General features: G+C 40.9%; 1 protein-coding gene across 3 annotated transcripts in view; it reads right to left on the reverse strand.

The window, feature by feature from the left end:
- bmb (brambleberry) overlaps nt 1–6,897 on the reverse strand; it is a 42,877-nt gene extending 35,980 nt beyond the window's left edge. For 2 of the 3 annotated variants that reach the window (XM_077716509.1, XM_077716507.1), the window contains exons 1-4: nt 6,744–6,897; nt 1,899–2,152; nt 1,614–1,742; nt 1,347–1,532 (exon numbers count right to left, since the gene is read on the reverse strand). In XM_077716509.1, coding sequence (XP_077572635.1) covers nt 1,347–1,532; nt 1,614–1,742; nt 1,899–2,150 — 567 coding nt within the window. In that variant the 5' untranslated portion in view covers nt 2,151–2,152; nt 6,744–6,897. Of the gene's footprint in view, nt 1–1,346; nt 1,533–1,613; nt 1,743–1,898; nt 2,153–3,265; nt 3,324–6,743 lie in introns of those variants that run through there. The other variant, XM_077716508.1, reaches the window with a different exon arrangement.
- Nucleotides 6,898–14,309: the final 7,412 nt, after the last annotated feature.

The following is a 14,309-nucleotide window of genomic DNA, read 5'->3' on the forward strand; positions in this document are numbered from 1 at the left end:
CTAACAAGCCCCCTTTAAGCAAGAAACAGCTTCACATTGAAGTTGAAACCGCTTATGGATCGGTCCTTTCGTGATCCAGGCTTTCCAGTTGCGCTTCCAGTAGACACAGCATGGCTCTGTTCTTGTTTTTTTAAAGCATGGGGACTGTCAAAGTTGCAGATTAAAGATGGCTTAACAATGAAGAAAGCAGCATTCCCATAGATTTTCATCTTTGCAAATGAATGTCCGTGAAGGCATTCTCTCCCATAAAAAGGCCAGTCTCGTCCATGTTTAAACTTGCTCTGGAAGATAAACAACGATTCTCTCGAATTTATGTAAGGGAACTCTTTGAGGTTCTTCCTCATTGTCTATCGCAGGAAATAAGCCATCATTAAATGTTTTGGCTTTGGTTCTAATGATGTTAGTATTCAGAGCAATTTTCTTCTCCCTACAATCAGAGATCCAGGCCGACAGGGCATTCTTCATCTTAACAATGATTTAATTCCTCATGTTTATTGAATGTTTCCTTCTTCCTCCTGATGTAACACAGGGTAGATTCATTTATGATGAATTCAATGACACAAGGTGACTTCTGCCATTTTCCATCTCGAGTGTTCCGCTTGCAAGTTTCAGCGAGGATGCTGACATTATGAACTTTTATTTATAAATACTTGGAGGTAAAAACACGATGTACTGGAGCCACAAAAAGTTGAAGGATCAAAATATCACTTTTGCAAACAGCAAATGCCAACTCTTCGAATAAATGAGGGTCTTTTAGTAAAATGTTAAATCACTGCATAAAGTGCGTAGGTCAGGGATTGTACCCCTTCGTTAACGCAACACTTGGTATAAACACAAATTGAAGTGGTTAAATAGCTTTTCATTTGTGTGGTTCTTAGGGAATTCTTATTTCCTTCTTACTTTTTCAGTAGTTTAAATAAAATTGTGCAATTTACAAGCATTGTGGTATTAGCTCTTGGTAAATTGGAAAACACCACTCACTTAAGACATCCTGATGGCAACAATGCACATTTTAAAAGACACCCAACACAAAAACTTTCACAATGAGGCCAAAAGAGTTATACTGCCTGGAACCCTGAAATTCCCCCAAAAAATAGACAGGGATGGGAGTAATTCTACAGAAGTGAGGTGGAATGGGGGTTACTTTTTGACCCAAGCCCAGAATTGGGATGAAAGGGGAATTTTTCTCTGGGAGTACTGAAGGACTAAAATTCCACTCTCAAGTCAGGGTCTACTGTACTGTACACTGCTGAAACATTCAGACAAAGTTGATAAAAGCCATGGTACAATTACAAATTCGGCACTTAGGCAGCGAGACATAGACCTCCTCCTAGAAAAAAAGTTACCTTTAGGTCTTCCATTGCAGACAATTGACTGGAAGCTGCAGAAATAAGCGTGTTCACTGTATGCTCTGCCCTGCGACGAAAGAGCTGCTGGCGAGTTGAATAGCACACAGCACGGGCCCTGTGGCTTAATATATGATAAGCATTCCATGTGTCAGAGTCCATGTTTTCTGTACATTCTTTTATACTCTGAAATAAAAACAAATTATTTCAGGACTTTATACTTGAATGTATGATTCATTCATAGTAGTGTGTAACCTGAATGTTTACCATCTGTTTTGTACATTGATAAATCCTGCGACCCTCAATTTGTGCCTGGCAGTTGAACAATGCTACACCAAGCTTTGCCAGCCCCTCCTCTGACAAATGTTCACAGCTTGCCTTTAACTGAGCGACCACCTAAAGCGAACAATGTTAAAATACAAATGCTAATGTGAACATCTACTGTTATAAGAATGACCACAACAATGGGAATATTGAGAACTATTTTTTATGGATATAACCCGTTTAAAACAATTAATAAAAAGGTCTTTGTTGGAGTGTTACCCCATTTACCCTATAATGACAGCTGTCTAAAGGACTTAGATCCATTTGCTTGGCCTCATCATGGAACTTCTCATCAGTAGCTGATATCTCAAATTGGACATCCTTGACCAGAATTATTGGGGCCAAATCTCTGTTTGGAGCAGGTAACCATGTTGTTGGAGGAAGCTCACTCTGCCTCAACCATTCAAAGAGCCCACAGACTTCTCGAAACAGGCTTGCAAAGATGCAGAAAAGCAGGAGATAATTCCAAGAGTGAACCATGCCTAGAAGATAAGAAAATAAATTCTAACTTCAACAGTCTACAGTTGTGGACAAAGGTTTACATATACTTGTGAAGAACATGATGTTATGGCTCTCTTGATTTTCCAGTTATTTCTACAACTCTGATTTTTCTCTGATAGTGATTGGAACAGATACTTTGCCACAAAAACATTCATGAAGTTTGGTTATTTTATGACTTTATTATGGGCGAATAGAAAAGTGATCAAATCTGCTGTGTCAATAATATACATACAGCAGCGCTAATATTTAGTAACATGTCCCTTGGCCAATTAGGCACTTTTGGTAGCCACCCACAAGTGTCTGGCAAGCTTCTGGTTGAATCTTTGACCCTTCCACTTAACAGAATTGGTGCAGTTCAGTTAAATTTGATGGCTTTCTGACATGGACTTGTTTCTTCAGCATTGTCCACAAGTTCTCAATGCGGTTTAAGTCAACACTTTGATAGGCCATCCGAAAACCTTAATTCTAGCCTGATTTAGCCATTCCATTACCACTTTTGATGCGTGTTTGGGGTCATTGACCTGTTGGAACACCCAACTGCGCCCAAGGCCCAATCTTCGGATTGATGACTTTAGGCTATCTTGAAGAATTTGAAAGTAATCCTCCTTCTTCATTATCGCATTTATTCTCTGTAAAGCATCAGTTCCATTGGGAGCAAAACAGCCTGTTACGACTCCCCCTGTGGTATGATATACCAGGGAGTCGCAACTATCACAGCAGACAGGTTCGGTCAAAAATGAGTTCGGACAAACACTGCAAGTAGCCCTCAGTTATATTTTATTTACAATAAAGTCAATAAAACAGACTACGGGATAACATAGGGGAAGCACGAGATATTAAAGTGGCACCCTCAAATAAAGACGGTAAAACCCCCTCCCAGACAGGTGTTCAAATGAACACCCACAAAGTACAGGAAATAAGACAGAAGGGTGCCACTGTCAAACTGATGTAATAAAATCTAGACAGGGGAATAACTGTCTAAATGCACAAACTATATGTATACCCCGGGGTGTCTAAACTTATCTCAAGTCCCCCTGTGCAACCCAAAATCATTCACAACACATACAAAATATAACAGGGAGTAACGTACTCACAAGCCTACAAGTCAGCAGTTCAGCAACAAGGCATCAAGGGCAAGAGCAAGGGCTGAACTGACAAAGGAAAAGGGTTTAAATAAGGGCAGGAAGTGAATCTTGATTGGGGGAGGGATGATTGGGGAAGTAGTCACAGCTGTGTTGGCCTGGGCAGGGCTTTGTCACAGGAGTGGAGCCACAGCTGCAGGTACCTGTAAAGAAAAGAAAGCACACACCTCCTACATAGTGTGTGTCCAGGCTGCCAGCCGTAACACAGCCCTACAGCATAATAGTACCACCACCGTGCTTGACAGTAGGCATTGTGTATTTGAGGTTAAAGGCCTAACCTTTTCTCCTCCAAACATATTGCTGGGCATTGTGGCCAAACAGCTCAATTTTATTTCGTCGGACCACAGAACTTTCCTCCAGAAGGTCTTATTTTTGTCCATGTGATCAGCAGCAAACCTCAGTCGAGTCTTAGGCAATGTTTCCTCTAAGCTGCGCGCGTGCACAATAGCGCACTACTCTCATCTTCTCTGCCCAGCAGCAATCATATGGTGCGCAGAAATTAAATCCAAACTTTAAAAAAACTACATATATATATATTTAACCCTTTCCCCATGATGGCACCGTTTACACAGCAGCCAGTGGCAGAAGATTTTTCTACTCTTTTTTTCGTGTTTTACAGCCCTTCTATCAAGCGGTGAAATTGGGTGAGAACTGTCTAAATCTACCGTGTGTGGTCGTGTGCGTGCGTGTCTGTGTGTCTAGTAGGTGTGATCGTTTGTCTTCAACCTACACAAATGGACTATAAATGGAAATTAGCCTTTGGCTACAATCTTACATACATGTTCATTATCATGAATATAAATATGTTCATTAATATGTGCTATCCCTTATTAAATAAATCAAAGCAAAATCATGGAAAAATATTGCATAAAAATGGAAACTTGACTATCTCAAGTGACACGTTCCTTCTGCTGACTTTGGGCCAGGGGCGGGGGACACCCTGTATTGGTGGACAGCCAATCGCAGGGCACAAGGAGAGGACAGCCATGCACACTCAGACCCATACCTAGGGGCAATTTAAGAATGTCCAATTAGCCTAAACAGCATCTTTTTGGGATGTGGGACGAAAACAGAGTACTCAGAGAAAACCCACCCAGGCCCAGGGAGAATATGCAAATTCAATACAGGTGGACCGACCTAGATTTGAAACCAGGACCCCAGAGCTGCAGACCTCAGTGTGGTTGTCTTTCTGCCCAGACAAACAAAATAGAGGGAACATTGCTCTAAAGGTGCCACTTTTGGAGCAAGGCAGCCAGTCAGTCCATGGAGATGCAAAACACGCTTGACTTTGGACACTGGCACCGGAGTTCCAGCAGCTTCTAATTCTTGGCAGATCTGCTTTTTGATGATTCCCGGGTGAATCTTCACCCTCCTGACCAATTTTCCCTCAGCAGCAGGTGATAGCCTGTGTTTTCTTCCTGATCGTGGCAGTGACAAAACAGTGCCATGTACTTTATACTTACGAACAATTGTTTGCACTGTTGCTCTTGGGACACGCAGCTGCTTTGAAATGATCCAAGGTACTTTCCTGACTTGTTCAAGTCACGGTTCCGCTTTTTCAGATCCATGCTGATCTCCTTGGAGTTTCCCATTATAGCGTTTGTGCGCGTTTGCAACCAATGAGCAATATTTAAATGTCCTCAGAGAAGTCACCAGCTGTAGTCACTCAATCTCTTACAGGAAATTAAGAGACTATGCCAGGGGTGGCCAACCAGTCAGAGACCAAGAGCCACATTTTTTACTGTGTTACCGCAAAGAGCCACATCACACACACCTTTGCCCAGCCAGATTTATTGTAAATGTCACACACCAGCATAGTAATGACATAAATTGACTCCTACAGTACTAACAGCACAGGCCAGTCATTATCAACAATGAACATTGTGTGCACTCATACAAACTCTCAGTTCAACCAAGTCCACAAACAAAAATATAATAATTTACAATAGCGTTTTTCTTTTACTATGCATGTTACTTAGTGGGACTTCTGGCATAAAATCAGAGCCTATTTTTGCGCAACATTCGCTCCTTGTGAGCTGTCATTTATTATAAATGGCTTTTAACTAGCGCGCCCACCACGTGGGTGTACACCTCGCTCTCCTATTGGCTGCTCCCGGCTGAGCACTCTCGCCATTGGTCTGCCTCGCAGGGGGTGTGGCTTTTTCAGCCGACGCTCGATCTTTGGGATACTTTTTGTGTGCGCGACGCCGTTCATTGTCGCTTCTGGTTCACAGGAGCTCTCCCACTCTGTTAAAAATGTTTACTCAAATGACCTTGCTCCTACTGGGAAACTTTGAGGTATTTTCATCCCAAGCACATGCACATTGGACGAAAATACCGTTTTGAACTCAAGCGAAGCGCACACGCAAATAAAAATAAAACACAAAAACAAACTTTGATATGGACGTAAGAGCCGCATGAAACTGGGCAAAGAGCCGCATGCGGCTCGGGAGCCGCGGGTTGGCCACCCCTGGACTATAATATGAAGCTCATTTCACTGACAACTTTCTAAGTCACCAAAATTGGTCATTTGTGTTGCTGTATGTATATTTTTGACCCAGCAGATTTGATCACTTTTTTTCTGTTAACCCATAATAGTCATAAAAGAACCAAACTTCATGAATGTTTTTTGACAAAGAAGTATCTTTTTCAATCACTATCAGAAAACAAATCAGCGTTGTGGAAATAACTGGGAACTCAAGAGAGCTATGATATGTTCTTCACAAGTCTATGCAAATTTTTGACCACAACTCTATATTCATGTTTACATTCAAAAAAAATATTCAATTTGTTATTGCATTAGAAGTACAAATAACATTTTACGCACAAAAAGGCGTAGCTAAAACCAAAACCAAAAGTTTTTTTAACGGGAATGCAATAAACTTCCATAGTGCAGATATGTTTCATTTATTTTTACCCCCTTTTGTTTTAAAGTACATTGGGGGTATTTACTTTTCCATTTGGTTGTAAAATTTAAAAATTCACTTAATTCAGGTAGGTTTTTTTGTTAAGTTTTAAAAATGTTAAAAAAAACTAAAGGGTGATGTTTATTTGTCTGTCCGGCTCTACTGATGAGTGCCCTTTTTTCAATGAATTAGCCACCCTGAGCAACAGTCGTTCGTTTTAAGTTCATTTACGGAAAGATGCGCTCTTTCCCTATTTTACTTTAATAGAGGATTTTCAAACATCGCTGATACTATTTATTGACCAAAACATTTTTGTTCTGGGTGGGCTTAATTACTGTATACGTTTAAAAAGAAACCAAGTTTCCAGGATATTGAACATGTTTCATGCATGCTTAAAATGAGAATGTGCCCTGGCTGCGGCGTTTGATCTGTGTGGCCTCAATGAGGCGTACCCAAACATGTTCGCAGCACGCGGACATGCGAAAGTTTGGAAAACAAGAATAATTAGTGGGAAAACTACTTACTTGGTTTCAAATGTTGCGGGGAACGTCGGATAAAACACTGAGTGTTTTGGCACTCTGGGGAAGGTGATAAATACGACAGTTAATTATTGCGACCAGCAAAGCACTGCGCTTTATAATAAGCAATGAACCAATAGCATGGCCAGTATCGTAGATATCACATTTCAGATACATATTAAACTAGATGCATAATGCTTACTCTGAGCTAATCTGAACGGCCGTTGTCCCTTTACGTCCATTTTGCATTGTATACATTACATTAGAATGCCCCATCTCGTCTCATTTTCGGAACCGCTTATCCTCATTAGGGGCGCGCGACATTAGAAAGTAATGTATCTAATTATAAGATGAAGTGAATGGAGCGTGTACTTTCATGTAGTATAAATACTCGGTTTTCAAACGCATTGGTTTATCATAAATGTCCAGGGATGCAGTGCATTCACCAAATACTTTTAATATATTCATATTATATTAATATATGTGGTGCACCGTCAGGGCCTGCAAGACCTTCTCTGCTGGCCGAAAAAAAGATCTGAATTAAAGACTCATGTTAATTATGTTTTGTCCATGAATACTTATTAAATAATTCCAAATTGTCTGTCAGCTTCCTTTCATTGCTTATCCCCTGGTTGTGCTGCTTCCAGATGTGTGTTTTCATATTGAAACATTTAACCAATCAAATTTCAGCCATTATTTGTTCCCAGGGTCAGAAATCTACCTCAAGGCCTTTACAATCAGTTCTGCAGGCTCTGCTGCATTAAACAAGCGTCGATAAGACTGTTGCTTTAACCAATACGAATTTGATTTGGTGACAACAAGGCCCACCCATAGGCGTAGAGATACGCCATCGCTTTCACCAACTAGTGGACTAGCCATCTCTGCTGGCCTAAGAAATATCTGAATCAATATTATATTTTGCCCATCAATACTTATTAAATAATTCCAATTTGTCTGTTAGCTTCCTTTTGTTAGACGTAAAGTTTTAGCACCTGACTTCAATTCCTTAACTCTGTCTTATCCCGTCTAACAATGGAGCGTGTTCAGCATCGGAGAAGATAGACCAGGGTTGAGCGAGTTAATCCACAGATGATTTATTCCTGACAAATTGATCCATACAGAGCTTCCGGTCTCCCTCCCAAAGAATAAGCCCGCGGAGTGTCGCTGTCCCCAGCGGAGGATGAGAAAAGACAACATCCAAACCCGAGTTTGCCCAGTTATAGTATTACAAGAATGAATATTCATTCGCTGATAAACAATGAGATGCGGACTGGTCCAAGACTGTCGGGAGGAGTATTCTTCTCCTGGAATCCACATCGTCCAGGCCTCTGCCTCCGCTTGTCCTTTGAAGTCCAGACCATCTGTCCAGCTCCTTGTCTTCTCAGTCCTTTGAAGTCCCCACCATCTGTCTTCTTATCAGCGTGAATTCAACCTCAAAAGAAGAATCTCAGACAGAGCCTTTTGTTCATTGTAATCGAGTTAAGAACAAGAGTTTATTCCTAAAGTAGTAATATCAAAATGAAACAGCTACAATAAAATGATTGAGTAAAATTTGTCATATTCTTCACTTTCATTGCTTTTATCCCTGGTTGCACTGCTTCCAGATGTGTTTGCACATTGAAGCATTTAACCAATAACATTCCAGCCATTATTTGTTGCCAGGGTCAGATATCTGCCTCGAGGCCTTTACAATCAGTTCTGCGGCCTGTGCTGCATTAAACAAGTGTCGATAAGACTGTTGCTTTTACCAATCCGATTTCAAGTTGGCAACACCAAAATGCATTGTCGCAGGCATAGGGATACATCATTGCTTTGTCGCAGGCGAATAAAAACATTTTCCAGAAATACGGCAGGACAGGCTTGACTTTCAACATTAGCTTCGACTGCGATAGATAAGGAGGAAAGAAAGGAGGATGGATATTGTGTACAGGTAAAAATGATTTTTGGTGAGTAAAATATGGCTAAATTCCTAAATAATATTTCAATTGTATGAGGTTATTAGTCATGATTTTTAATGTGTACCAGCTTTAGTTGCAATAGAGGTTTTATAGCCATAAAATAGTTTTTGAGGTTTGGATTGATCCAGACATAGCTGAAGGCGTCACTAGAAAATTCACGGACCACCGCTGATTTACAGTACTGTAAAAAGGGGACTGGCAATCTTGAACAAAGTATGGATGGAGCCACTTAATTACCAAGTTTCTCAAAATTTAAACTGTGAAATTGCATGATTTTGAGTTTGTGAGTAGTCACGGAGGTGTACTGCTAGGATTGGCACACCTTGGCTTGATATAAATATAAATATTTATTTAGAGTTACAGTATCACACAAAAACATTCGGGGGGATTCACATATTGTACTTGCGGAGTGAAGTGTGTGTGTTTTTTAATCGAGCTACTTCATTTCATTTTTAAATTAAGTACACGCTGCTCTTTTTTGACTGTTGGGTGTTTTTTTAGGGGTTGAAAATGCTAAAAAACACACGGAAGTCATCACTGCCTCGCCACTCTTCAGTTTTGAATCGAATTACCGTAATGTTCGGAGTGAGTGGGTGTGTTATTTTGAGCGTCCGCTCATTTGACCACGAAAACGCCCACTGGCTTGAACGCAGTGTGACTGATCTGAGCAGCGAAGTAAATTCAAGCCAAACTTTTTGACGGCATCGCAGGAGTCTCCTTGTTTGGTCAGTGAAACAGCAATAACTGGTGAGCCTACCTTGTTCGGATTTAAGATTTAAAAGTACGATATTCATTAACCAAATAAAAAAAATAACAAATAATTTAGCGATGGAATCCACTCATTTGCTGTAAAATGTAACATACTTCAATTTTTACAGTGACATAAAAAAGAATAGAGAGAGTGGGGGTCGGGACGTTGAAATGTGAAATAAAGATATACACTGCCATACCAAGTGATCCGTCCATCTAGTGGGTTCGTTTGAACCCTCTTAAACACACGTGTAACATGGTGGCCATTGATGTTTCATAACTTATGATCGTCCTAAGATCCCAGAATGGACTATGTACCTTTTTCATTTGCTTGTTTATGGCTATATCAACATGGAAAACGAGCACACCTCTTAACATACTCTTGCCGCGTGTCGCAAACGTGAGATACTTTTGTCCCGTGCTTCATCCCATAGAGCAGTGAGTGTCTCACACAAAGAGTTCCCCGGAGCAACATCACTTCAGCAGAGTGGCTAGTTGGGGAAGACACTCGACCGAAATTACAGCATAAAAGCAAATGGCAACCAAGAGGTTTCTCTTACACATTAAAATCTATAGTTGATATGATAACCAGTAAAACATTGCTTCATTATTCATACGGGGACCAGGTAGGTGGGAGACACCCTGAATTGGTGGCCAGCCAATCAAAGGGCGAAAGGAGACGAACAAGCATTTACACTCACATTCTTAACTAGGGGCAATTTAGAGTGCTTAACCAGCCTATATGCATGTTTTTGGGATGTGGGAGGAAGCCGGTATACCTGGAGAAAACCCATGCAAGCCTGCCGCCTTAAAATGGTTGAATTTTACAATTTGTCGTGTATAAGCCGCTTCCCTGATTCACAATTTCACCACAATATTCATGGTTTTAATAGGAGGACAAATGTGTTACTTTGAAGGGAAAATCTTAAGAAAAATCATCACACGTGGTATTTCTGAGATACTGTATGAATCCAAAGGATTGTTTGCTGGATTGCACATTTGTTTCAAGGTCATAAGGAATAATTTGCCTGTCTTTGTAAATGCAAAATATTAAATTGTTCAATTTGAAAAAAGAAATGTCAATCTTGATGAGAACCCGATGCTTTTTAATGACATAAATTACAATTTTCTTCCCAGGAGTTTAAGATGTTGCAGCGGCCAAGTTGCTTCTGATGTCAAAATATCTCAATTTTTTTCGATGGTTCATATTACTGCAATAATTGTCACTTTCCACACAAGAAACAAAACAAAAATCAAAGTGGAATTTAGTTTTATTTCATAATTACAAATGTAGAACCATACAGCTAAACCTTGAAAATCTTTGTTCTGTGTTCCGAAAGGGTGTTGTCTGCACGTAGACAAATTCAAAAAAATAATTCACAAGTATATCCAGGAAGTGTGTCCGTAGCCGTCTACTTTTCACCAAGTGAGTGGGTGCAATAATAGCATGAGATACACATTATGCCGGGATCAAGGCTGATATTTTAACGATAGACTGCAAGACCTTTGATCAGCCTAAACAACTGTTAGGATGTGCTGACATGGTAAACACTACGAGCACATTTATCAAGGTTTCTCTCATCTGGCCAGTCAGAGCACGTTTAACTAAGTATGGCGGCGGCCTAGGTAAGATGGCTGATAGATCTGAAAAACAACTTCAGGAGGCAGGTCAAAAAAGAGTGAGACCAATTTAAATGATTAGATTTAGTTTATTACCAATCTGCAGAGTGGGAAGAGCTCGAACAGCATGAACTGCTCATGGTCTGTTGTCCCGCAACTCTCACTGAATGACCAGTGAGTGAGTCTTAAATACAGGCAAAACTGACAGTTGTCAACAGGACTTTGGACAGATATGTTTCAGTCATTTGCAGGGCAAAAAGTAATTGATCAATGTCGGACAGTTGAGTATTTGCTGACATGTCAACTCAATCACAAGACTAAGATTGATTAATCAATCAGACTGTGGAGTGTTTATGCTGATATCTCAGCCATTCACAGTTTGTATGAGAATGATGCTTTTATAATCCCAAAATCTGATATAATCTTACAATTGCCTCCTGTGTGAGTATAAACACATCAGAACCTCGTATGTTAGCGACGCTACTTTTGAACAAAATTCTATACAAATTACTTGGAGTTTAGACCGACTAGGAGTGGACGAAAGACCCTCGAAGAGTTGAGGGAGAATTCCTCCCTTGACCTCTTGCTTGGAACGATGGCCTCATGGCTTGATGTCTCACAATAGGAAAGACATATTAATCAGTGTCAGACAGCAGCACAACATCAGGGTCAGATTGGGATTGTTGCATGTGTATACAAGTTAACATTAGCTGGTTTTCAACAATCATGGTCCGTTCAACTGTGACATTAATGGTTTGTTTGATCAGGGCTGAGAAGCAAGGCAAACAACAGGTTAGGATAACAAGCACAAGAGCAATGACAGTCACGAACGGTAGTCTGTGTCCATGAGCCCAAGAGGAACCAGTCAAGCCAATTTTTGTTGTGGAACCGGATCTTTGGTCATAGCGTCCTGTATGTTCTTCATAGTTTGTAGAGCATCATGGACTGAGTAAGGCAGGGATGAAGGTGCAGCATGAGTCTTCTACCATGTCGCATACACCTCCCCGCTGAGTGGCCACTCCGTCAAGAGCAAGGCGGCCCTGGACAATCACCTGGGCCATGGCGGCGAGTGCCTCTCGGCCTTGCTGCAGCCGGACTGACTCACTGACCACACACTGAATCATGGTCATGAGCTCCAACACTTGTTCATCAGCTTTGACGGTGGTGGCCAACCTGGTGAAGTTAGCGGTCAAGACCTCACGGTGAGGTCCTGTTCCAACGTGAAGATGACCAGCACTTTCTTTTCATCACCTTTGGGGGCGGGAGGCGCAACAATATTTCAGATTGACTCCAAGATGCCGTCCCACAGTTTGGACCACGTGGCTCACAGAGTGAGCACCATTGTCACTCCAAATGACTCGTGGTATTGCATGGCTTGGAATTATTCTTTTGCATATGGCTTTTGTGACTGCCATGGTGTCTGTCAGCTTTCTTTGATGGGCATATCTCAACCCACTTGGTAAGTGTGTCAATGATCACAAGACAGTACTTGTAATTGTGCCACTTAGGTTCCGTTTGACGAAATCCTTGTTCAGAACCTCGTAGGGATATGTTCCTGTTTGCCTTGTTCCGCACTTGGGTCGTTCATTGTGTTGAGAGTTTTGTCTACAGCAGGTGAGACAGTTACTGCAAAAATTTTAAGTACGTTTGGAGACCTTTGGGACTATACCTCCTGTTGAGACATGTCTCCTGCCATGGCTCAATTTGGCAATTACTTCAAACAATGATCGTGGAACCCATGGCTTGTTTGCATAGAGGCTGTTCTTGTGTTGAGTAGCTCCTTCTGTTTCCCATTGCAGTTTCTCTTTTTCTGATCATTTATTTTGCATGTCTCTTAGGATTTTGGCAGGGATTGGGCTGTGTCTTTCCACCGTGGGGATTGCCGTCTGGATGTTTGCAGAGTTTGCGGCTTTTTTGGCTGTTTCGTCTGCTCGCTTGTTCCCCAATGAGGCAGGGACCTGTCCTGTCGTGTGTGCTTTACATATGCAGATAGCGAGCTTCATTGGTAGCTGTACCGCTTCGAGGAGTTCTTTGAGAAGCACTGCATGTTTGACTGGGGATCCATTGGACGTTGTCATTCCTTGTTTATTTTAACACGTTGTAAGAAGGTTTAGTCTCAATTTAAACTCTTTGTGCGAAAGATGAATCCTCATCCCCTCTCGGCTATATACATGTCTGCTGGTTGGTCAGCAACACTTGTTATGGACGGTCCCACTTTGGTTCATGCTAGTGCTTCTTCTCTATACTGTAGGTTGAGCACCCAGGCTCATGGCACCACCGTTGGTCCGTTTCCTGTTGAGAAGCACTATCTCCTTCTTCTAACCCAAATTCAATGCATTTTCTTAAAGATTTTTTTCCTTTTTCTTTTTCATTGCCCCCAAATTTTGCAGAGCAGATTATTTGTTCTTCCACATCAAGTTGGACATTTCGAGTCCTGCTGCTGCATTTTCATTAAAAAAAATCATTTGCCGAAATATTTTTTCCATAATTTGTCCTTGCCATCCCTGAAAAAGAGCTTATTGGCGATTTCAGGATTCGATTTCAAATTTCCAAATACTTTTCCGCCATCCCTGAAACAGGGTTTATTGGCTATTAAAGAATTCGATTTCAAATTTTCAAATCCTTTTCCGCCAACCCTGAAAAAGGGCTTATTGGCGATTTGAGAATTTGATTCCAAATTTCTAAATACTTTTCCACCTTGATATCCAACTGATTGATTATATCTCGGGGGTCAGCCAATCAAAAACACAAAAAGAGACAAACATTCACGCTCACACTCATAATCAGACATCAGTGGTCTGTAAATTTTTGTCACTAGTAAAGACCACCATCCCTATTCTGGGCTTCTTGGCAGCTAATCACCTTTTGATGTTCCTATCAGCAATAATCATTCCCAAAGGAAATAGGTCAACGTCCTTTGGTTGACATCAATTGTTCGATTCTTATGGAATCTGTATCTCATTAATGGTCATTATAACATTCCATTGATGACAAAGCATATTCTACCTGCTCAGGGCAAAACTAGGAATGTCTTCCGTGCACTGAACACATTCTATGCCTCTTCTGTCCTAGTGAAGTGATGCCTAAATTATTTACTTTATCTAAACCAGACGGGTACACTTCATCTAATAATTTGGACAAATGCCATTTTTGCATTGTCTTTCATGTTTGATATCATTAACAACCAAATAATTCTTACTTAAGGTTTAATTTCGCAAATTACCTCTATATTGCTAACCACCCA

The sequence above is a fragment of the Stigmatopora nigra genome, chromosome 5 (assembly GCF_051989575.1).
Source record: "Stigmatopora nigra isolate UIUO_SnigA chromosome 5, RoL_Snig_1.1, whole genome shotgun sequence".
NCBI classification, from domain to species: Eukaryota; Metazoa; Chordata; class Actinopteri; order Syngnathiformes; family Syngnathidae; genus Stigmatopora; species Stigmatopora nigra.